Source organism: Sinocyclocheilus grahami, unplaced genomic scaffold (genome assembly GCF_001515645.1).
Source record: "Sinocyclocheilus grahami isolate Dianchi unplaced genomic scaffold, SAMN03320097.WGS_v1.1 scaffold583.1, whole genome shotgun sequence".
NCBI lineage: Eukaryota > Metazoa > Chordata > Actinopteri > Cypriniformes > Cyprinidae > Sinocyclocheilus > Sinocyclocheilus grahami.
The window spans coordinates 783,563-807,990 of NW_015505762.1; the positions used below are offsets into that span (position 1 = coordinate 783,563).

General features: G+C 38.6%; 1 protein-coding gene across 1 annotated transcript in view; it reads left to right on the forward strand.

Annotated features, from left to right (window-relative positions):
* Positions 1 to 636: 636 nt before the first annotated feature.
* Positions 637 to 24,428, forward strand: part of LOC107556918 (histone-lysine N-methyltransferase NSD2-like) — a 27,178-nt gene continuing 3,386 nt past the window's right edge. Inside the window, exons 1-21 of the mRNA XM_016240166.1 lie at positions 637 to 906; positions 2,686 to 3,440; positions 3,581 to 3,773; positions 8,524 to 8,684; positions 8,788 to 9,247; positions 10,666 to 10,721; positions 10,814 to 10,985; positions 11,230 to 11,283; positions 12,389 to 12,498; positions 12,637 to 12,733; positions 12,850 to 12,965; positions 13,164 to 13,274; positions 13,954 to 14,077; positions 14,155 to 14,355; positions 15,901 to 16,080; positions 18,082 to 18,238; positions 21,599 to 21,801; positions 21,890 to 21,993; positions 22,149 to 22,418; positions 22,501 to 22,617; positions 22,865 to 23,006. Coding sequence (XP_016095652.1) covers positions 2,700 to 3,440; positions 3,581 to 3,773; positions 8,524 to 8,684; positions 8,788 to 9,247; positions 10,666 to 10,721; positions 10,814 to 10,985; positions 11,230 to 11,283; positions 12,389 to 12,498; positions 12,637 to 12,733; positions 12,850 to 12,965; positions 13,164 to 13,274; positions 13,954 to 14,077; positions 14,155 to 14,355; positions 15,901 to 16,080; positions 18,082 to 18,238; positions 21,599 to 21,801; positions 21,890 to 21,993; positions 22,149 to 22,418; positions 22,501 to 22,617; positions 22,865 to 23,006 — 3,769 coding nt within the window. The 5' untranslated portion in view covers positions 637 to 906; positions 2,686 to 2,699. The remainder of the gene's footprint in view (positions 907 to 2,685; positions 3,441 to 3,580; positions 3,774 to 8,523; positions 8,685 to 8,787; positions 9,248 to 10,665; positions 10,722 to 10,813; positions 10,986 to 11,229; positions 11,284 to 12,388; positions 12,499 to 12,636; positions 12,734 to 12,849; positions 12,966 to 13,163; positions 13,275 to 13,953; positions 14,078 to 14,154; positions 14,356 to 15,900; positions 16,081 to 18,081; positions 18,239 to 21,598; positions 21,802 to 21,889; positions 21,994 to 22,148; positions 22,419 to 22,500; positions 22,618 to 22,864; positions 23,007 to 24,428) is intronic.

The following is a 24,428-nucleotide window of genomic DNA, read 5'->3' on the forward strand; positions in this document are numbered from 1 at the left end:
GGCGCCACTGTTGCCAGATCTCTCTATATAAAAGCAAATTGATATGATATAATATGCTTAAAAATATGTGTGACTTGTCTCACTAAAATGTCTAAATAAGCTAACTTAGTTTCATTTTTTCCCAGGAGGATAACTGCGTGATTCATTTGTCTATTTATTGTAGCATGATGTACATAAAGCATGCCATTTGCTGCAATTGAATTGTGCTGTTTTAAAACATTGTAATGTTTCACATACCATCTAAATCAATAAATGCATCTTTGTTCATATACATCAACTGTACATTAATATTTTGGAAATAAGACCAAAAAACGCAACCAATGTCTGTAAGCGTCTTAATAAATCAACAAACCAAAAGACGTTTGTAACAAGCGGACATGGCAACACAGTCTGGCGCGCTTATTTTCTGGTTGCCAGACACTCTTGCTTGAGCGAAAATTGACTACACGCTAAAAGCATATTAACTGGAAAAATCAAAAATATATATTTTAAAAGAAAACTACACATTTCAGTACTGGTTTATGTTTAACCAAAAATTGCAACAAATTAATTCCAAAATGTTGTCGTTATTTTTATAGAATGAAGTGAAACGCACTGGCCACATGTTCTGTGTAACTGGCAACAACACAACGAATCCCCGCCCTCGTGCGTCCGACGTCACATGGGGAGAATTGCCCTCCGCTCAATTCCTCGAGCAGTGATCTGTGTCGCTTTGCCGTTTTTCGAAATAAAAACAAAAACAGATGATCTCGGAATCTCATGGCTTCGTCTTAAACAACGAACTTTGCGATGAAGTTTGGAGTGCGCCACGGATAAGTGAAGATGTTCGACGGAGAGTCAGCCGCGAAGACGGTGATATTTGAAAAGGCCGGTTGAATTGTGCCGTCGCGTGTCAGCCAATCGGATGTGAGTATTTTTGGCGCTGATTGGGATGAGAGAGTTTCCCGCAAGCTTCTCAGTACACGTCGGGAGTAATGGAGATGCTGTAAACAGGTTTATTTCCCCACAGGAATACATCGTGGCACGTCACAATTACGGGGATTGCTGTCTATTACACGCTGGGGTGGGATGTTAGAGAGTTTCTTTCACGCATAAACGAGTCGTTTTGTAGTATGTCCCTGACTGAGGCAGCTGCAGCTGTAACGTTACCTCACTTGCTAGCTGGCTAAGCTGTAGTTCGCGAGGTTTGTCAGCTTCAGTTTGAAGAATAAATCTTCCTGGGTTAATAAAATGTACCATATGGTTATAGTATGTATTACAGCCCCAGACACATCCTCAGAGGTTACATATTTAATAGCGTAGAAATGTTTGGACCCGCACAAGTGTTTTATGTGTTTTGGCGATTCATTTCTTTGCTAACATCCTATTAGCTCTACACTGTTACTTTCACGAACCTATGGCTTGATATCTTTTACTCCACTTTGTATACATGTCCTTACATCCGTCTGGTCTTTGAAGTATTGCAGCATTTTAACCGAGAGCACAATTCCCACTGAATGTGTTTTAGTTTCATTTTGGTGTAAAAGTTTGTATTAACGTGAGTTATTTTCTTTCAGTTTGCTGTGGGCTATTAGAGCGGTTAGGAGAGTCCATCACTGACTCATCCATAATCTTCCTTCATTGATGTTAACGAGGCATCCCGACCGCTCATCCTGAATAACAATAGCTCGATAACTGCCTCTTGTTTAGGACCGAACGGACATCTACATTTGAGCAGTCACTGTTTTACATAAAGCTTTGCTTCGGTTGTGTTTTTGTTCACTTTTTAGATATGATTCATTTGCCCTTGTGCAGGTTACAAATCAAAAGCGGTACGTTTTTTTTCTTTATTTCGTTGATAGAAAGCTCGCAGTGCTTATTTTGTATCGAATGGCTTGGTTTGTATCAGTGGGTTTCGTTTCAGGCTTAATTTGAGGAGGTTTGTGCATTGAACTGAATCAAAGCGGCCGGCCACCCACTCGCGCACTGCGAATCCTCCACGGAAGCCATTTTAATGTGGAACCAAACCATTCCAGTTCTCAAGCTCCATCCTCGCCATAATCCACTCAGTTCTTTCACCTAACCACAGTGTCCCACACGAACTGTAACTACTGGTTATTTGTGGCTATTTAGGACCTGCAGCTTGCAGCAGTCGCCACAGGTGCAGTGGTTAGAACAATTAATTCGGATTTTCGATAAACGTCGGTTATGTTTGTTCTCGTAATCTTTTTACGTTTTGTATTTTTAAAATGTACCTGTTAAATATAACAGGTACATTTGAATAATGCTGCATCATTATTTTAATTTTTTAGTCTAATTCATGAACATTATGTAGTTGTTTGCATATTTTTATTTTAAAGCAAAGGTTGTCATCTTTTTCTAACCCAGAGGCAATGTACTGTATGTTTTAATTCATAATAATCACACAGCTGTATGGACTGACCAAACCATATTTTGAGTATATGTGTGTGCATATAAATGTATGTATGTATGTGTGTCTATCTATCTATATATATATATATATATATATAGACACACACAAAGTAGTCATCATTTGAAGTGGATCAAAAAAGTTCAAATGTTGACTTTAAATATGATTTATTTTAGTTTACATGTGCATACTTTTTTAATGAATTTTTTTATGTAGTTGAGGACTGATTGTAAATGTTTCATTTTGTAAACCTCTATTGTTTTTGTCTTTTTCAGGCCCCTGGTTAGTTATGACGGATAGTAAGGGGACATCACTGCCTGCAATGCCAGAGCCCAGGAGTCCTACCACCGTGAAACAGCCCTCTGATTCACCTGGTGGACGTAAGGGTCGGGGTGATGGGAGCACTGACCCTACTATGCTTATGGATAAAGCCGCTACCCAGATGGCAGCTACACCTCAAGAAAGTGTTTTGCAGATGATTGGCAGTCATGGTCATAGCCACACCCATGAGCGGCTAAAGGACCTGACTTCCCGTTTGTTAAATGGCGATCAAGACAAAATTCCAAAGCTCTGTGCTGCCACAGCTGCACAGCCTCTTCTCAAAGGGGTGGAGCCTGTTCCTCAGCATGCCAGCCCTCCGAGGAAGTCCAGCGTTTCTCCTGAACTCACTTTTAAAATAACCAAATGTGTGGTAAATCTAGGTGGGAAGACAAACGGATTCGGGGCAGATTATGCAGAGGAGGGAACAGAGGAGACAAATGCACCTTTGAGACTTTCAGAAGGTTTTCTTGCCTCTCCAACTGCCATGAGAGAAAGACGAAAGAAGAAAGGGGGGCTTGTAAGGAAGAGATCTCCACCAAATCGCAGAGAGTCAATTTTAACCCCTACTGAGAGTTCTGATCAATCCCTTCTACTGCAACCCACCATAAATTCTAATGACCACACCACTGAACCATGTGTTCTCCCCACTGAGTCTGATGAGCAGACTGATAGCGAGATACCTGCTAGTGTAACTGCCATCCCAACCCAGGTATGGCTTATTGGCTCTTGATGGCTCTTCGACTGTCTTTAATGCAAAATAAGTTTTGTCATAAGGAAAATGTTTACCACTTGTGGAGGGATTCTCTTTTTTTTTTATGGGTCTTGCAGTTCTTCATTTCTGTCTTGTAGGGGCCTGTGTCTGACTGCGAAGTGAATGATGTTGCACAGGGTGTGGATGATGTGGAATTGAGTGGTACAGAGACACAACCCCGTGTGCAGTTCTCAGTGGGGGATGTTATCTGGGCCAAAGTGTCTGGATACCCTTGGTGGCCATGCATGATCACTACAGACCCGGAGATTAATATGCACTTTAAGTCAAAAGGTAAGGTGTGCTAGATCAGTTGATGTATTGTTCTTTAAGCACTTTCCATTACCATATTGTCAACCAACAGATTTTCATCATTACTGTCTTACTCAATTTCTAACAGTTTGTGGCAGTGTATGCTAGTATGAAGTAAAATTAGCTGCACCTTTTTATAATGATACATATTTATAGACATGGAAAAGCAAAGAATATCAGATAACTCGATCAGTAACATTAGGAAAATTCTAACTGCAAACTGATAGATATAGATATAAAAAAAACAATGAGTCTGATGTGGAAATTAATACTGCGAGAAAGCAGTATTAAAAAAGCTTTTAATTGAGTTTTAAAAGTTGCAAAGGCTACTTAAGAGTGAATTCAGGAGTTTAGATGCCATGGCACTGCATGTTTTGCCACCCTTGGAAGAAAGCCAGAATCTAGGGCAGGGTTCCTCAAATCTTGCTGTTGGTTAGCTCCAACCCTGATCAAACTCACCTACCTGTGATTTTCTAATGATCCTGAAGACATTGATTAGCATGCTCAGGTGTGTTTGATTAGGGCTAGAGCTAAACTCCGCAGGAAAGTGGATCTCGTGGGCCAGATTTGAGGATCCCTGATCTAGGGGATATCAAGGAAACAGCTGAAGTAGCTCAGAGACTCAAGGAGCAAGGTCATTAAGGGATTTAATAATTACAAGAAGTGCTTTGTAGTAAATAAGAGATGAAACGGGTGGCCAGTGCAATTTAAACAGGATTTGGGGGGGGGTCGATTGCAATGGTTTTGGTGAGTAGTCCATAACCAAGCTGTGAAGTTATGAAAGCATGTACCAGAGATTCAGTATATTTTGGGCTAAGAATTGAGCAAAGATGTGCCGTTTTCACAGAGTTAAAAGAATGCTGCCTTGACCAGGTAGTTGAAATGGACTGAAATTATGGGCTGACAGCATCATCTAGTTTTTGAATGGTTTGGATGAATTTGGAAAGAATTCTGTCCAAAAAGTCATCATCAATGTAATGGTAGCTGTAACCATAAATGTGTAGCAATGTGAACAGAATGCATTTAAATATTGAAAAGAAGAGCTGAAGAAGGGCCGAAAACATCCCTGGGGGACTCCATGACAGGGTTTCCACGGGTCTTTAAAAAAGTCTTAAATTGTAAAAGTCTTTAATTGTTGTTTTAAGGATGTGCGATTTGATATTATCGAGTATATCACGCAAAGCAAACAAAACACCTACAGTATGCAGTGTTTCCCCTAGGTTTACGGCTTTGGGTGGGGGGGGTTCCTTTTTGTTTCTTCTGGACTCCTTTTTAATGGTTAAATTTGTATTAATCAAAAAGCATGTCTAACTAATTAAAATCATGAAACTTAAACAATTTAACATCAATTTATTAAAAGTTTAACAAAAATTACACGTTTGGGGCCATATGAAATGTTTTATTTTTTTCCAACCTTATGTTATATTGTTACCAAATTCTGTTTTAGCATGTCTACTTATTTGAAAGCATAAAAACAAGTTTAATTTATTCTTACAATAGCCTTATGATTTTTTGCACAGAAATTCTTTGTGTATTTACATATTTTATGGCATAAAACGTTCATTTAATCTATCTTTTAAGTAATGAAAATTAAACAAATTGTATATTTTGGAAAATAAAGGTAATTTAATATTACAATTAAAACATTGAAGAAATATTGTATAATTATTCCTTACAAATAAGGTTTTAATAATTTCTACTACTCAACAATAGTAATTTATTTCTGCCGCAATGCCTTCAAGTAAAACCAAACTTTTATTTTGATGGGTTTCCGTGAATACCTTTACATTTCTGTGTGTATGTGATATGAGGATAGTTTTACTCAAATGAAAGGGTCAAATGCTCATGAAGTGACTCTGAGCAGTTCTGGAGATGTTGTTCATGTATTTATGTCCTCATTATTGAGACGGCAGAGGTTAATATCACCGGAAGCATCACGCCCGCTTCAGTACGAGTGGTAAACAAAACCGCGCGTCTGCGCCATTCATTAACACATAGACACGCAGAATTCATATTTAAATAGTCGCTTTGCGGCTTAATATTTACAAATACTAGTGGGAGTGGGAGTGTGCTCACTTGTGTGTGCGCGTATGCATCGGGGCGGAACTCCGCTGTGCGTGATACAGAGAGCGCGACCATAACGTAGAGACCGAAATGGCATGCAGTCGTGTAAATAAGCTAAATAACATACAGCTATTTAGTTTGTTTAATAAAAGAACAAGGTATAGACCTGTTCTATCGGAAAGGTAACTTTAAATGACTTCTGTTGTGATCTGGTGCTATAGAGAAAGTATAATTAAATAAAATTAACTGGACCTTCAAGGGGGGTGGGGGGTGCCGTTGGGGGGCGGGCCACCTCACTAATATAATGGCAGGGGAAACATTGGTATGCGCACATACATTAGGTGATGAAGTCTAGCAGGTTAGACTAGTTGAGTACACGTGCGCATTTATAGTGCTTTCTTTCACTGCATTAATCAGTCTATTAAAATGCATTTAGATTTATCACATAATTCAAGATATGGGGCAGAAAATGTATATATTTATATCATTTCATATAGTGAATATCACCCGAAGAGTGCTGGTTTTTTCTCCAAAAGTCAGCATGATTACAAATGTGATATTGATTTTATACAACAATTCAATAAACAAGAAGTTAATATTAAGAGACTTACGTTTTAGACACCATATTTCCTGTTTTTGCTCTATTTCTCCAAAAAATCATTCCAAACACAGCCACAGCGCTGTTTTGCGTCTCTGAGCAACACAACAGTGTTTAGTTCCTGAATTAATCAACCGTTTACATTATTTGGTTCAATCGCAATGACTCACTTAACAGTGACTTGCTGCCACATACTGGCAGTTTTAATTTCACATTTAAGGTACCTTTTTAATTTTCAAAATAATTTCAAACATCAGTTTTCAATGTTTTATGTTTAAAATATCAAAACATTATTTAGCTATGCATTTGTAACTGCAGCTTAAAGTATTCCATGCCTCTCAGAGCTGCATTAAACCATGTGTAAATACATCTAAATGCCACTTCTAATGCAGCTTCTGTGTTTCCTCTGCATTGCAAAGATCAATTTTGTTGATACTGATTTAATTTGCTTGGTAACAGTCCAAATGCAAGAATTTGACTCAAAAGATGGTGCACACTTTTTGAAAAAAATGGCTTAAGGTTAAAAATGACAATAAAACTTGTTGGAAATGATTAATTTCTATCACTGCTGTGAACTGACCACACTGAATATGACGAATATAAGAAAAATTCAGGAGTCAGCTGTCAGCACAATTACAGATAAGATATCGGCACAATAACACACTATAGCAAAATATTGTCTAATTATCGTTATCGATAAAATCCAAGAAAATTATCGAGATATCGTTTTTTGTCAATATCGCACACCCCTAATTTGTTATTTAATTGATATAATAATTTATTGAAAATTGTTTAAATATAATAATTAATACTTTTGACTTATACTACGGGGCCGTTGAATGCTTGAATCTAATTGGCTGACGAACGTAGTTCCAGGCAGCTCTCTTTGACCGCATTACAGTTCCATATCACTTCACATAGTTAACTGTAATATATAACGGAAATTAGCATACAGTACCTATACAGCACACAGGAATTACTGCAATCACACGTGCTCGCACACGCACACTATGGTCATGCAGTTTGCACAAAACGGTTGTCAGCGCTGCCCTGACGATTTTATCAGTAAGCCTATATAGTGTAGCAACTTAAAGGCTACACATGACATTTCTCACTAGCGAGGTAATAACAGCGCTGTTTAGAGACGCTGCTGCAGAACACTGTTGAGGGACACACAGAGGTAGCTTAATTCACACAAGCTCTCTTTCTTTCTCTTTCTCTGTGTGTCTCTGTCTCTCTCGCTCTCTTTCTAATAACTGCATTAGAATGCTATCAATGGCTCAAGCCTCCATTACCAGCTTCAAAAAGACGTTTTGGAACTAAGCAAAAGAGACGTTGGATGAGATGCGGAAGAAATAATCCTACTCACAACAGCGATTTAAGTACAAAAACTGGATGAATCCCTTTTAAATATATCATCTGATCGATGTCTTGAGGTGTGGTAACCGTAGTATAAGCAGAATAATTGACTCTGGGCTGTTGAATTATTAGAAAAATTATTATTTTTCTAATAATTCAACGGCCCATCGTCAATTATTCCTTACTTAACCATTTTCTTAAAAATGGTTTAAAGGCTGAAATGTAAAGTTTATCATTTTATAAAACTTTTTGTTTTTGTGAAAACTGAACTGTAAATTATGCTTTTTACAGTAATTTTACAGTTTAATATGGTACTATAGACATTGCCCTACCCCGCTCATATGGTAATCATTTTATTTGTGCAGGACTTAAAAAGGTCTTACATTTGAGCTTCAAAATCCTGCAGAAACCCTGCATGAGTAAGAGGGATAGTGAGTCATCTGGAAGCTGTGTCTGTGAGGCAGATGGCTAAAAGTTGAGAGAAGAGTTGTGACAGTGTCAGAAACAACACTTACATTTGGTCCAAAAGGATGTTTTGAAAGTACTGATAGGAGAGGGCACAGATCCTGTGGAAATTGTTTGCACAAGGGTGACCTTGAGCTAACAAGCAGAGAGAAGTACTGGCTTCCAGCTGTCAACAAGGCAGCATGAGAAGGGTAGCACCTGTAAGAATTGGAATTAATTATTATTATTATTATTTGTTTTTGGCAGTGAATAGCCGCACAGGATTATTGTACCATGTACAGTATTTTGGAAATGCTCCAGAGAGAGGATATGTTTTTGAGAAGAGCATGGTCACCTTCTCCGGAAAACACCAATACCAATCACTTAGCCGCAGCAACAAACTACCCATTGATATTAGTGGAAGGAAGGTACAGTAAATATTGTGTATTTTTCACTAATATTTTTACTATGTATTTATTGTATTATTATGAGATTCCTTTGTCTCAGACATTGTTGATGTGCTCTCTACAGCGGGCAATTCCTCGTAAGTTTCGGAAACAGTGGGAGACAGGTGTGTCACAGGCTACAGAAGCATTGGGTTTACTAATACAGGAGCGAATGGCCAAATTCAGCTTTGTTTATGAAAATGGGAAAGCCCAGTTCAACCCTCGCATGCTACAAGAGCTTCAAGCGCAGCGCAATCAGGGACCACAGCAAGACCCAGATCAGAGGGAGTCTCAGGAGCTGGTCAGCCTCACTCCTCCCGACTCCACTCATTCCAGCCCCAACTCCACAACAACTACCACCATCCCAGGCCTCTTCTCCCACCCCACAGACAGCAGCACTTCAACAGGGAAAAACACCCTCCCCAAAAAAGCACCTAAAATGTCAGTGAAGAGGGATCAGCACGGCACAATACTGAAGTGGAAGAAGATGGAAGCTTCCTCTGCAAAAGATGTCCCTGGGTCTACTGTTCAGGTAGCAGTTAATAAGATTGGACTTGTTTATCTCAGTGTAGAATTAGTGTTTCAGGCTAGAGATGTAATCTTTCAAATCTTTTGGCATTGTAGAATCACTGCCCTGCATCAGAACACCAGAGTCAAATAAAGACACATTTTATAAAACTTTTTGTTTTTGTGAAAACTGAACTGTAAATTATGCTTTTTACAGTAATTTTACAGTTTAATATGGTACTATAGACATTGCCCTACCCCGCTCATATGGTAATCATTTTATTTGTGCAGGACTTAAAAAGGTCTTACATTTGAGCTTCAAAATCCTGCAGAAACCCTGCATGAGTAAGAGGGATAGTGAGTCATCTGGAAGCTGTGTCTGTGAGGCAGATGGCTAAAAGTTGAGAGAAGAGTTGTGACAGTGTCAGAAACAACACTTACATTTGGTCCAAAAGGATGTTTTGAAAGTACTGATAGGAGAGGGCACAGATCCTGTGGAAATTGTTTGCACAAGGGTGACCTTGAGCTAACAAGCAGAGAGAAGTACTGGCTTCCAGCTGTCAACAAGGCAGCATGAGAAGGGTAGCACCTGTAAGAATTGGAATTAATTATTATTATTATTATTTGTTTTTGGCAGTGAATAGCCGCACAGGATTATTGTACCATGTACAGTATTTTGGAAATGCTCCAGAGAGAGGATATGTTTTTGAGAAGAGCATGGTCACCTTCTCCGGAAAACACCAATACCAATCACTTAGCCGCAGCAACAAACTACCCATTGATATTAGTGGAAGGAAGGTACAGTAAATATTGTGTATTTTTCACTAATATTTTTACTATGTATTTATTGTATTATTATGAGATTCCTTTGTCTCAGACATTGTTGATGTGCTCTCTACAGCGGGCAATTCCTCGTAAGTTTCGGAAACAGTGGGAGACAGGTGTGTCACAGGCTACAGAAGCATTGGGTTTACTAATACAGGAGCGAATGGCCAAATTCAGCTTTGTTTATGAAAATGGGAAAGCCCAGTTCAACCCTCGCATGCTACAAGAGCTTCAAGCGCAGCGCAATCAGGGACCACAGCAAGACCAAGATCGGAGGGAGTCTCAGGAGCTTGTTAGCCTCACTCCTCCTGACTCCATTCATTCCAGCCCCAACTCCACAACAACTACCACCATCCCAGGCCTCTTCTCCCACCCCACAGACAGCAGCACTTCAACAGGGAAAAACACCCTCCCCAAAAAAGCACCTAAAATGTCAGTGAAGAGGGATCAGCACGGCACAATACTGAAGTGGAAGAAGATGGAAGCTTCCTCTGCAAAAGATGTCCCTGGGTCTACTGTTCAGGTAGCAGTTAATAAGATTGGACTTGTTTATCTCAGTGTAGAATTAGTGTTTCAGGCTAGAGATGTAATCTTTCAAATCTTTTGGCATTGTAGAATCACTGCCCTGCATCAGAACACCAGAGTCAAATAAAGACACAGACTGGGAAACGGGCTTACCGGAAAAAGGTGCGTTTTGTCTCACTGGATAATGATAATTTTTTCTGTTGTATTTTGTGGTAATCACACTTTCTTTTCATTGTATCTTTACATATAAGAAGGACCTGCTCTGTATTGACCTAGACCTTCAGCCAAAAGCTTCTCAGAAGAAACCAAGACAGCTCAGACAGAAGTTTCCTGCTGCACCAAATTCAGTAAAGAAGAGGAAAGTAAAAGCTGGTGTCAGTATCTCTGACACTTTAGGCACAGTGTCCACTAATCCTGGACTTTCAGGTGAGACATTAACTTAAAAGACATTTATAAACTGTAAATTGCAAACAATTCCCTAACCAGTGATAATTGCTGTTTTTTGTATCTGTAAAGTTTAAAAATATATAGACAATTATATAGTTTAAATAATGCACACTATTGCACACTTTTTTTTTTTTTTTTTTAAATGAAAGCCCTCAAATGTTCAGGGTTGTTGTTTCATGTATTTTTGTTCTTGTAGTAATTTCCTGTGTTTTTCATTTATCAGATATAAAGGTATTCGCACCAAGCCCAAAAGTCTTGGAGGAAGATGTTTCTAAAGGTGTGTAGGTGGTTTCATTATTAGTAGTGGTCGACCGATATATCGGCCGATATTTGGCATTTTTCAAATATTGGCATCGGCCGATAACGTTTTTCTGTTTGGCCGATGCGTTCGTGGCGGGACTTTTATTTTGATGGCGCTGAGAACGGCTGCGGCAGCGCCTGAACACACAGTGCTCACATTGCCCCTCTTGTTCGCTGTCGTCGTTGACCGTTCTGTCCACGAACAGAAGTCTGTCTAATAATCAGATAGAACTGTTAAACAAAGGAATTAAAATATATCCAAAAATTATTATAACGATTGCTTTTATATTGTTAGTAATAGAAAGGCAAACATTATAATACTTTCTCATTTACCGTCAGCATTCAGCAAATACGCGTTTACATAATTTAAACAAATCTTTGAATGACTAATGAACATCTAATTTCAAAAACCTTGCAAACTTAGTCGAATCCAGCTGTGAGATCTTCTGAAGTGTGCATTTGTATCCTGCAAGATCGCGTGTACTCTGCATGACGGTCGGTCCATGCGAACGGAATACGGACAGGAGGAGAGTTCAGCTTCATTGAGATGCGCGATCGACAAACTTTAAACTCGTGATTTCAAATTATGCTGAGCGTCATGCTTTTGCCCACTACCATATTCATGTCATTTTCACTGTGTGCTGTATGTAAAATGAGTGTTATCTTGGCTTTATTTGAAAAAATGTGATTCCCAATGCACACAAACTTCCCAGAATACTGAGTGCCCTGTTGGTTACAGTGTTTACTTCCTTTTTAATTATATTTTTATTAAATATTTGTTTATTTGTGAAAAATACTTTGTCATTTAAAGTATAAGCATGTTTATTTTACACTTATTTTTTTAATCCATTTTCAAATGATTTCACATTTTTTAAATATTAAATAAAATACATAAAATTATATCGGCCATCGGCCACCCTGCTTTCCAAGATATCGGCATCGGCTGTCAAAAAACCAATATCGGTCGACCACTAATTATTAGCAACATTTCAGTTGTTTATGGAAAAGGTATATGGTTCAAACCTGAAATTCTCCTTTATAAAAGGTTTCAAGTAAGCATGCATTCTGACTGCTTCATACAGGAAAGAAAATAGGCTACAAACGTTTACGAGAATCCAAGGATGATGTGGCACTGCAGCCTAAAAAGAAAACCAAGCTTGAAAAAGAATTTAAAAAGCAGAAAGGCCAAAAGGTATGATATGATGCGTGTAGATATTTTGGCATGAATTGTTATAATTAATGCAAAATTAAATTATAATAAAATAAAAAAGAATTAATAATTCAGCTATTAAATTAATATATTTTTTTTCCATTCCTTCTTTTCTGTCAGAAGGCACCATCAAATGAGGCTGCTGTTGGTAAACCCAGGGGAAGGAGGCGGAAAGCAGACAGGGATGACAAAATGAAACAAACTAAAAAAGCCCCAAGTAAATGTACAAACTGTTTTGAGCTACAGAAAAGGACCAGTCTAAATACTGATCATCTTTGTGTAAATTTTTTTCCCTACAGTTTCTCAGTTTTTAAAATTATCTTGGTTTCTCAGGGGAGGAGTCTCCTGCTAAAGCCAAGCGTGTCAGGAAGCGGAAACAGGAGTCAGGCAGACAATCTTTTCCTGTCTCATCCAAAAAGCACCGCCCATCATCATCTCCTGAGCCAGAGGTATGTGTATTTGTTTGTTTTTCAATACTGGAAATATCATACTTGGAACCTGACCATTTGTGAACCAGTTTGTGAAATGTGACATGCGTCCAATGTTTCTTGGTTTGAATAATTGACTTTGTTTGCAATGGTAAATGGTTTGTCACTTTTTCTTACAAGATGTCCTGTATGTAAATATATTCTGAATGCGTATTTCAGAGTTCGCTGTGTGAGCAGAGACCCGATTCTCCCAGTGACAGTACAGACGAATCGCATCACTCAAAGAAGACCGAACGAACTGCAGGTGTCAAGAAAGAAAGCGTGTGTCTGGTGAGTGAACTCTCTGTGTAGTGTTGTCAAAAGTACCGGTTCTTCGGTGTTAAGTCGATACTTGCATTTTAAAAAGGTAATGATACTAGCCTTTTTACAGTACCAGTAGTTGTTGAGCATGTAAATGCAATGGCCATTTGGGTATTTCTGTTGGGTCAGTTTGTTCTGTGTGAGCTCTGCGCACTCAAATCACAACAAAATATAAACAAGATGTAAATAATAGCAGTAATGATGTGATCTGTTTTAATCAGAAGCTGTCCTACATATAATGGTCACATAGCTTATCCCACATGATGACTAGAAACAAATTTTATTTTAAACAGATCAGGAAGATAAAGTGGGTTGAATCCAAGGAATTTTAGAAGATTTTAGAATGGTTATCTACATAAATCTGAAGGCACTCCACCTGCGGTTGCTGTGTTGAATGCTCTACTGTTAGACCATTTAAACATGTTAATAACAAATAAAATGTTTAGTGTACTGCCTCTGACAAAAATCAGCAATAATTGATTGGACTATATTTATTCATTTATTGTAGACTTTATTAGGCGAAGCAAACTTTTCTCAACATTAACAACAAATAAGGGCACATGATTTACTTGTCGATCAGATGCGGGCAAGAGTTGCATTCAGCTCTTATGTGGTGTGCTGCACATTCATGATTATTACTGTTCCACAGGTGTGTGAGCAGACCGGGGAGGATCTGGTGATGTGTGAAGGACAGTGCTGTGCCTCATATCACCTGCACTGTATTGGGCTGGATCAGTCAGCAGAAAAGGTGCTCTGCTCTGCCTGCAGCTCAGGTAAAAGACACATGGTAATGTGAAGAAAAACCGCTTTCTCACTATTGTGAGCTATAATTTTCTTTCACGGTTTTCAGGTGTGCATGCTTGTTTCACCTGTAAGAAGTCTGAAGGAGAGGTACGGCGTTGCTGTGTGCTTCACTGTGGGCGTTTCTACCATGAGGCCTGTGTGCGGTTGAGCGCTCTGACTGTGTTCGAGAACCGCGGCTTCCGCTGCCCCCTGCACACCTGCCTCAGCTGCCACTACAGCGGCCGCGGTGCTGGCAAGGCCACCAAAGGTACTTAAACTGGCATGCATGTTTATTTAATTTTGCTCTGTCATATAAACATCACTGACTGTATGCTTATTCAGTAACCACTCAGACAGATTCAACAAGTAATTTGTTAGACTGATTCAAAAAGTAAAAAAAAAAATAAAAAAATTAAATACTTCGGGGAAAAAAGTCTGCACACTCCACCAAAAATCACATGCAAGATAAATAACATTTCTCAGATATGATTTTTGGTGGAGTGTGCAGACTTTTTTTTCCAAGTATTTTACTTTTTGGGAAACTTTTTTTGGTCTATGCACCTCGGTTGGATTGTTTTGAAGGCACTGTGAGTTTTTGTTTTTAGACTGATTCAAACCATAATTTGTGCGTTTGAGTCTTTTTATCGATTAATTAAAAGAACTGGATTATAAGCCTGCAAAGGGATGGCAATTTAAAGATTTTTCTTTTTTTTTGCTTTGCTTTTTTAGAAAGGTCTTTGTGAAAGGTCTTTTTATTTGAACCCACTTTATTTTACGTGTCTTTAATCTTTAACTACCGTGTACTAATGATTCTTATTAATCTCAGTGTGTGTGTGTAATTTTTTTTTTTAATTTTACGTAATTCATACTGCAAGCACAATTTGGTTAAACTCTATCCCCCGGTTTCACGTCTTTTTTTTTGCTTTGCTTTTTTAGAAAGGTCTTTGTGAAAGGTCTTTTTATTTGAACCCACTTTATTTTACGTGTCTTTAATCTTTAACTACCGTGTACTAATGATTCTTATTAATCTCAGTGTGTGTGTGTGTGTAATTTTTTTTTTTAATTTTACGTAATTCATACTGCAAGCACAATTTGGTTAAACTCTATCCCCCGGTTTCACAGACAAGGCTTAAAGGCCCGTTCACACCAAGCACGATAACTATAAAGATAACGATAAAGATATAGTTCTAAAAATCGTTCTCAATCTTAAAGAATAGCATAGTTCACACCACAACTATAACGATAACGATACAGAGAAACTTTATCATTGTGATCACTTTCAAAAAAAATTTTTCCCAGCTGATGAACGATAAAACACTGACAGCCAATCAGAATCCATCCTGCTGTAACGAGCTCAAGAATTTAAAGCGGCAGACGCATGTGCACTTAGAATAAACAGACGATATCGTTCGCTGGTGTGGACGCTAATATCGTTATCTTTATAGTTATCGTTCTTGGTGTGAACGGGTCTTAAGACTAATCCCAGACTAAAATGTAAATCTGAGCTGTTTCAACTGAAAAACTTGCACTGACTGATCATAAAATCATGTCATTGCCTTTTTGTCTCAAGATGCACACCAGTAATGTTTTTTTCTAAGGCACGTTTATCAAACCTACTTAAATGTCCTAATTGACCTATTGCCTGATCCTGTTTTAACCTAAACCCTCTCTATGAAACCAGGCCTGTATGTTACAAATAGGTTAAATTATATAAAAGAGCTAAATGAATCCCCAACAGAAGAACTTTTTTTTTAAGCTGATGTTGGTTTTATCACTTAATACATAAAGCACATTTCCCATTGTCCCGTTGCAGGAAAGATGATGCGTTGTTTGCGCTGTCCCGTGGCCTATCATGTTGGAGACCTGTGTGTTGCTGCAGGGAGTGAGATGATCACCTCCTCTGCCATTGTGTGCACAAACCACTTCAGGCCTAAGAAAGGCTACAGTCACCACTCTCACGTCAATGTCAGCTGGTGCTTCATCTGCTCAAAGGGTGTGACTTCCACTCTCATTATTTAACATATAAGCTCTGTTTTATTCCTTTTTTTAATGAGGGGCATCCAAAATTAAACAAAAACATTGCAATAGATTAGGGATGCACCGATATGAAAATTTTGGCCGATACCGATAACCGATTATTCTTTATTTTTGAAAGCCGATAACCGATATGTTGGCCGATAAATCTATATCCAAATTGTTATATACTTTTTGAGAGCCTGAGGAAACTGGCCAAATGGGTGCCCTAAGCAGAATAGTGTTGTTGTGCTCCCTCCCTCAAAAAAAAAGAAAAAGAAAAAACACCTACTATAAGGGGCAAAATAGAACTTTAATGAAGTATAAAAGTAAATAAAATTGTGTAATTAAATTGTATTATTTATAAATTACAATTGTAGCTCTAGACAGTTACCTATGGCTATGATTTTATTAATATCGTCTGATTGATTTTATAATCATTCAAGCATTCAGAAATCACACAAAATAATATTAAGCAGTTTTACTATGATAAAACCATGGTTAATTTTAGTAATGGTTGTGTTGTCCACATGTTTTTGTTGAAGAAATTAAAGAGGCATTTCTATCGCAAAAAAGTGGCCAAAAATTAAACATTAAGTGGATATTTGAATTAAATGTTTGGTCAATATTAAACAAGGATTTGATCGTCCTGTAAGTGTAACAACAGTAATTATCAGGCCTTTGGTGCCCTTTGCAGGCATTTGTAATAATGCAAATAGTTTATTTTCTATTACATTAAGTATTTTAACAGTGTTATTCAATGAAAACCATATGATTATTAAGTCATGAAAACTAGAATATTAAGTCAGATGCGTTGTTGGCGGTGGTGAAATTATTACCGACATTAAAACACGTTACTAATGTCAACAGTCAAAAAAGTTTCACAGGATTATGAACGTAGCTACCTGAAAGTGATGCATGGGCTTCATCTTGGGCTTTTTTATTTTTATTTTCTCTGCGCCGGACTGTGCTGATCTCGTTTTCCTGATATTATGGCAAGCCGTTTTAGCTTAAAATACTCCCAGTGTTACTCGTCATAATTGCATTTTTACTAGTAACAATTCAATAAGCTAAAACGGCTTGCCATACTGATATAGCCTAGTTGTCCATTAATTATGATGATCATTTGTATTCAGCCTTACATTAAGTATTTTAACAGTGTTATTCAATGAAAACCATATGATTATTAAGTCATGAAAACTAGAATATTAAGTCAGATGCGTTGTTGGCGGTGGTGAAATTATTACCGACATTAAAACACGTTACTAATGTCAACAGTCAAAAAAGTTTCACAGGATTATGAACGTAGCTACCTGAAAGTGATGCATGGGCTTCATCTTGGGCTTTTTTATTTTTATTTTCTCTGCGCCGGACTGTGCTGATGTCTTTTCCCTGATATAGCCTAGTTGTCCATTAATTATGAGGATAATTTGTATTCAGCCGCAAACATGAGGTGAGAGTGAGCGCAGATGCGGGAATGGCGTGTCACGTGTGCTTATACTGCCTGCTGCGTTCATCATAAAATGCATTTTTTTATTATTATTTATATATATACACATATGTATGTTAATGTTTAGATTTTTATTTATGTATATGTTAATATTAATGGATAATTTGTATTCAGCCGCAAACATGAGGTGAGAGTGAGCGCAGATGCGGGAATGGCATGTCACGTGTGCTTATACTGCCTGCTGCGTTCATCATAAAATGCATTTTTTTATTATTATTTATATATATACACATATCTATGTTAATGTTTAGATTTTTATTTATGTATATGTTAATATTAATATAGAAGGAAATTTTTTTTTTTTTTTTTTGAGAAACTGGGATGGTGCCCCCAAATGGGAGTTGATGTCCTACGCAAACTGCGTACTCTGCATATAGGGAGCGAAAACAACCCTAGAACCTCATGAAAGAATTATAGCATGCTTGATTTGATCATGATGGCACAATATAAATTAATAAATGTATGTTGAAGGTGGCCGTCTGCTGTGCTGTGAGTCATGTCCAGCTGCGTTTCACCCTGACTGTCTGAACATCGCTATGCCCGATGGCAGCTGGTTCTGTAATGACTGCCGCTCAGGGAAGAAACCCAAATACAGAGACGTCATCTGGGTCAAACTGGGAAACTACAGGTCAGTCTCCATCGGCACACACACCTTTAGCTTTAGTTAATGTACAAACTCATCTGCTTAGTGGATTTTTTTTTGTTTTTGTTTATTTAGTGGTTTTAGAGGTTTCTTGGGCTAGATAATGACATTAAGATTTTGATCAAACATAAAATAATGGGCAAAATAATCACATTGATCATAATGTCATTGAGGCTTTTTTTTTTTTTAAATGGTACTAAGTGGAAAGTAACCACCTAGTACCCCAAAGCAATGCCCTGGCTACCACCTGGCAGTGAGCTTTGTACTAGTGTTTAATCGATATAAGTCACTCTTCCACCATTCTTGTTTTGTTCCATGGTGATCCAGACCAGGTACGGATATGGTTTCGTTTTCCGCTGCGGGGCTGATAACAGAGCTCGTAATATATATGTGTCAGTTGTTGCCTTGATAATGAAAGTGTTCACATACAGTATGAGATGTAAATGGTCAGTGTTGGGCAGTAGCGTCGCTACAAGTAGTGACGCTACTAGCTTAACTACATTTCTCTGTAGTGTCACTGTTTTCTTAAAGGGGTCATATGATGCGATTTTCTATTTTTCCTTTCTCTTTGGAATGTTGCAAGCTCTAGTTGCATAAAGAAGATTTGTAAAGTTGCAAAGACTAAAGTCTCAAATCCAAAGAGATATTCTTTATAAAAGTTGAGTCAACCACGCCTACCTAAAACGGCTCGTTCTAACACGCCCCCACATGTCTACATCACGATGTGGGAAGATTTGCATAACGCCGCCCAAATGTTCACGCAACGAAAGAAGGCGTAACTTTTATTCTCGCTGTAGTTCTGTTGTTGCCGCCGCCGCCGCCATGTCGTGAAGGCGCTGTGTTTTGTTGTGAAAGAGAAACTACTTTGGTTGGTCTTCCAAAAGAGAAGTCCTGCCTGGGGTCGTCACATGTGGTTGCCGCAAGCCCGCCGGACGCTCCTTCGTTGAGTCCGCCGGCCGTGCCGTTCTCAAGCCCACCCGCCTCCGCTCACTCAAGCCGGGCTCTGCTCACTCTAGGCCTCCGGCCTCCGCTCACTCAAGGCCACGGTGTGTGACGCTGTTTCGTTGTGAAAGCGAAACTACTTTGTTTGGCCTTCCAAAAGATCAGTGGTTAAGTTGTATTTACAACACTGTTCCAGAACAGTTTAACCCAAATATTCAGATGTGTCCAACGCATTTTATGGAAGACTGTTTCCTGATCCTGGTAGAGTAGACTACAATGCCGGCTGTTCTGACTCACAGACTGTAAGTACGTTTTTTATATTTAAAGAATTTGCCACTGATGATTCAAATGCAAGTTTTTTTGGGCAGTGTAGGGTAGCACTTGTTGTTTGTCATTTCTCTGATCACAAATGCAGACATGGTTTTGTTTACGCTGCGCGGTGCAACGCGTAAAAAGACAGTATAAGTCATTATAATCTGTAATTATGTCCCCACTGGATGCAACAAATGCCTCGTTTATAATGGGTTTTAATGTTTTTGTCTCGTCGCTCCGGCCGGACAGGGCATCACAAATGTGGAAAGGGGCGTAACATTTCCGTCACACGCTTGAGGTATTTTAGCCAATCACAACGCACTGGATAGCTGGCCAATCAGAGCACACCTCGCTTTTTCAGAACGATGAGCTTTGAAGCTCAAGCTCAAAGCGGAAAAATAATTGCTAAGCATCACTGATCCTGGATCAGTAAATGACACCACCACCCCTAAAGCTCGTAACTCCATTGGCTCCTCAAACTTTCAGTCAAACCTCATTATTCCTCCCGCCTCTCATGAATGAAGTGTGGCACGCAGTTTGAAGCATCTCAGCTTGTTTGCAGTCTGAAGGTAAATTAAGAACTGTTAATTGAATAAGTACAGCGTTTTCTTTACTCAAGAAACACTATTTATAAAGGCTAGTGTGTTTTTTTTGCATTTGAGGAGCGGAGACGAGTGTCTTATTCTAGTATTTGTTGTCAAGTCACAGTCAAATAGCTTGTGCGAAATGCTGAATCTTTTATAAAATTATATTTTGGCCAAATAACAGAAAAAACTGAGTGCCCACATAGTGATAGAAAACTCATGAAAATGTAAATGCGATGCACATACTGCCTCTGATGTGGCGTTAATGATGGGAAAAAAACATTCGCTGGTCAGTAGCTTCGTATTTGATTTTAATTTTGGTGAAATGTTAATAATATAATGACACATGCAACGATGCAAATAAACGTAGCCTAAGTTATCTGTAGGCCTATACATCTATATGATAACACTATACAATAAGATTTTAGTTTTTTTTTGTGTGTGTGTAAATGTAATTTTTTCTGAAGCAATAGTCTCATCAGTGCTCTATCAGGTCTTTCTTTAATCAGCATATTTGTGGTATTTGCCTTAAATTGGTTTCTAGGACACTTTCATTTTGTGATGGACAATATTTTCCTAACCTTATTAAATGTACATCATTTATGTCAATTCTTTTCAGCAATTCAAATTTATCAATGCATTTAGTTAGAATTATAAGACACTGTATGGTTGTTAACATTCAAATGAAATCAGTATCAACAAACTTCATCTTTCCACTGCAGAGGAAACAGAAGCTGCATCGAAAGTGCCATTTAGATGTATTTATTCAGACTGTTTATTGAAGATAAGAGGTTCCATAAATGCATTTACACAGTAAAATTGCAAATGCATAAATAATGTTTTAAGATTCATGTTTGACTTTTTTAAAAATACAAATATGAAAAGTTGGGGGAAAAAAGTGATACTTTTAAATATGAAACCAACCCACCAGTAGGTGGTGGCAAGTCACTGTCTTAATGAGTGAGTCGTTGATTCAACCAATTAATTCAAACTGCTGATTCATTCAGTAAATGAAGCAAGTGACTGTCTTTATGAATGGCTCACTGAATCATTGACTCACCGATTCGTTCAAAACACTGCTGTGTATTGCTCAGAGATGCAAGTTATTACAGTTAATATGGGATAATGGGAAACTTAATATAATATGGCATACGTTTGAATACAAGGATAGTTCAAGTTTGTCACGTGTCCCTGTCCAGTGATAGCAGAATTTGCACAGATGAACCATCACACAGAGCACACACGTTTTTATGAGCTGCAAATAAACTAATGAAGATGGAGAATGGTAGTTCCAGTGCATCCGTGTACGGATGTTGTCAAAATAAAAGTCCTGCTATCAACACTTGTCCGCAATAAAGAAAAACATAAAATGCCAAATATCAGATGATCTGTTTTACTTGAATGATATATCTGTCGACCACTACATACATTACAATGGACTGTCAACCAGTACATACAAAGTACATTATTGCAAAGGTGATTTTCTTAACCTCATCTGAAATTCTAGATGGTGGCCTGCAGAGATCCGTCACCCTAAAAACATCCCGACCAACATCCAGCACCTGCGTCATGAGATAGGAGAGTTCCCCGTGTTCTTCTTTGGCTCTAAAGACTATTTCTGGACACACCAGGGCAGAGTCTTTCCTTACATGGAGGGAGACAGGGGAAGCAAATATCAGCATACTGGCATTGGAAAGGTCTTTAAGAATGGTAAAAAAAATGCCTCGTCTTTTTCTTATTTGTGTATCAGTGTTGTCCGTGCATTTGTGGAATGGCTCTTCTGTATTTATCTGTGCAGCCCTGCTGGAGGCTGAAGCTCGCTTTAAGGAGATCGAGATGGAGAGGGAGGCCAAAGAGGCTCAAGAGAACAACAAGAAACCTCCTCCATACAAATACATCAAGGTATTTATGCAAGATTCTCATATCTCAGAAAACCTGCAAATATCATTTAATTTGAAAGTATGTTTTCCAGGCCATGAAAATTTCTATAGGAATTGTAATGTTATTAATGTCTGTTTATATAGTTTCTAATAGATTTAAGTTTTGTTTATCATTAGGTGAATAAGCCTTGTGGGCGAGTACAGGTCTACACCGCAGACATCTCTGAGATCCCCAAGTGTAACTGTAAGCCATCAGATGAGCGCCCCTGCAGCTTTGAGTCCGAGTGTCTGAACCGCATGCTGTTGTACGAGTGCCATCCACAAGTGTGTCCGGCTGCAGACCGCTGCCAAAACCAGGACTTCACCAAACGCCTCTACCCCGACACCAAGATCATCCGCACCGCAGGAAAAGGCTGGGGCCTGGTGTCATTGCGAGACATTAAGAAAGTAAGTGTGCTGGCTTTTGAACATTTAACAGATGAGATTTACTGTATGTGATTGCTGATCGGCTCTTTTGTGTGTTACTCAGGGAGAGTTTGTGAATGAATATGTGGGTGAACTGATAGACGAGGAGGAGTGCATAGCCAGAATCAAATACGCTCAGGAGAACAACATCACACATTTCTATATGCTCACTATTGACAAGGTAAATGAAGGCGCCATGTGCGTACAAGCACTGACTGCTCCTCCTGTGCTGGGTTCATGTCTGATGATGGCATGTTTGGACCCTGCACAGCAGAGCCTGAGAAACTGTTGTATTGGGAATGGCACAGAACAGCCTTATGTGGCATTACAGGTCACAACATTACAACTCATCCCGTAGATTACAGCCTATGACATCTTAATGGTTCTACCTTAATCATGTGTAATATTCCATTTGTGTGTGTGCACAGGATCGGATTATAGACGCTGGACCCAAAGGGAACTACTCTCGCTTCATGAACCACAGCTGCCAGCCCAACTGTGAGACTCAGAAATGGACGGTGAATGGAGACACACGCGTTGGCCTGTTTGCTGTCTGTGACATCCCTTCTGGTGAGCTCATGCTCTGAAAATATAAATATATATATATATATATAGAATCTGCTTTGCAACGTTTATTGAAAAAATTGTTCCTCTAAAATTGCTTAAAAGAATATATTAGACTCGGATTATCAATTTAAAAACATTTGAAAAGCAAGTCACGTAAAGATTGCTTTCAGTTTATGGGTGCTTTCACACTAGCACGTTTGGTGCGCACCCGGGTTCGATTGACGTCAGAGTTCGATGTGTTTGGATGATGTGAACGCTGTCTTCCGAACTCGGGTGTGCACCCACGAACCATACCCGAGTCCGCTTAAAGGGGTCATATGATGCGATTTCATTTTTTCCTTTCTCTTTGGAGTGTTACAAGCTCTTGGTGCATAAAGAAGATCTGTAAAGGCCCCCCCACAGGCAGAGAGAGAGGGAAAAAAAAGCTATATTTCTTAGCCTAATTTCTGTTTTGACAACACAATTTCCCTTCTGAAGGCAGTTATTTTGTGTGTGCTTTTATAAATATATTTTTAACTAGAGTGGTGGTATTGTAATTTATTATATTAAACATTTAGAATCGGCTTAGCAAAATGATTCTTGGGAAGAACTCCCATTTAAGTAAAATGAGCAAATATATTTTAATACACTTCAAAAACAAGGCTTCAAAATATTATTTATTTGTTATCATTTTCTGTGTTGCCCCAGCCTAATTTTGTGTGCTTTATCTATATCAGGGATGGGCAACTGGCAGCCCGCGGGCCGTATACGGCCTGCAGTGTTTTTTCGTACGGCCCACTGGATTATATTAGACTCGGATTATCAATTTAAAAACATTTGAAAAGCAAGTCACGTAAAGATTGCTTTCAGTTTATGGGTGCTTTCACACTAGCACGTTTGGTGCGCACCCGGGTTCGATTGACGTCAGAGTTCGATGTGTTTGGATGATGTGAACGCTGTCTTCCGAACTCGGGTGTGCACCCACGAACCATACCCGAGTCCGCTTAAAGGGGTCATATGATGCGATTTCATTTTTTCCTTTCTCTTTGGAGTGTTACAAGCTCTTGGTGCATAAAGAAGATCTGTAAAGTTGCAAAGACTAAAGTCTCAAATCCAAAGAGATATTCTTTATAAAAGTTAAGAGTCAGCCACGCCTACCTAAAACGGCTCGTTCTAACACGCCCCCACATATCTACCTCACTATGTGGGAAGATTTGCATAACCAGTCAAGATGGTAAACTGATTATCTTTTTACCAAGTTCAAGGGAATACCCATTTGTTTGGAAAACTGTATTTTTATTTAAATCGCCATCACACCACTGCTCACAAACAATGGGGACGCCAGAGTTGCACTTGCCTCAAATTTCAAAGGTAAAATTCATAGTCAACAAAAGCTTTTTGCCAAATGCATGACAGAAATGTTTGCACTGAACTGTGGGTTCTTAG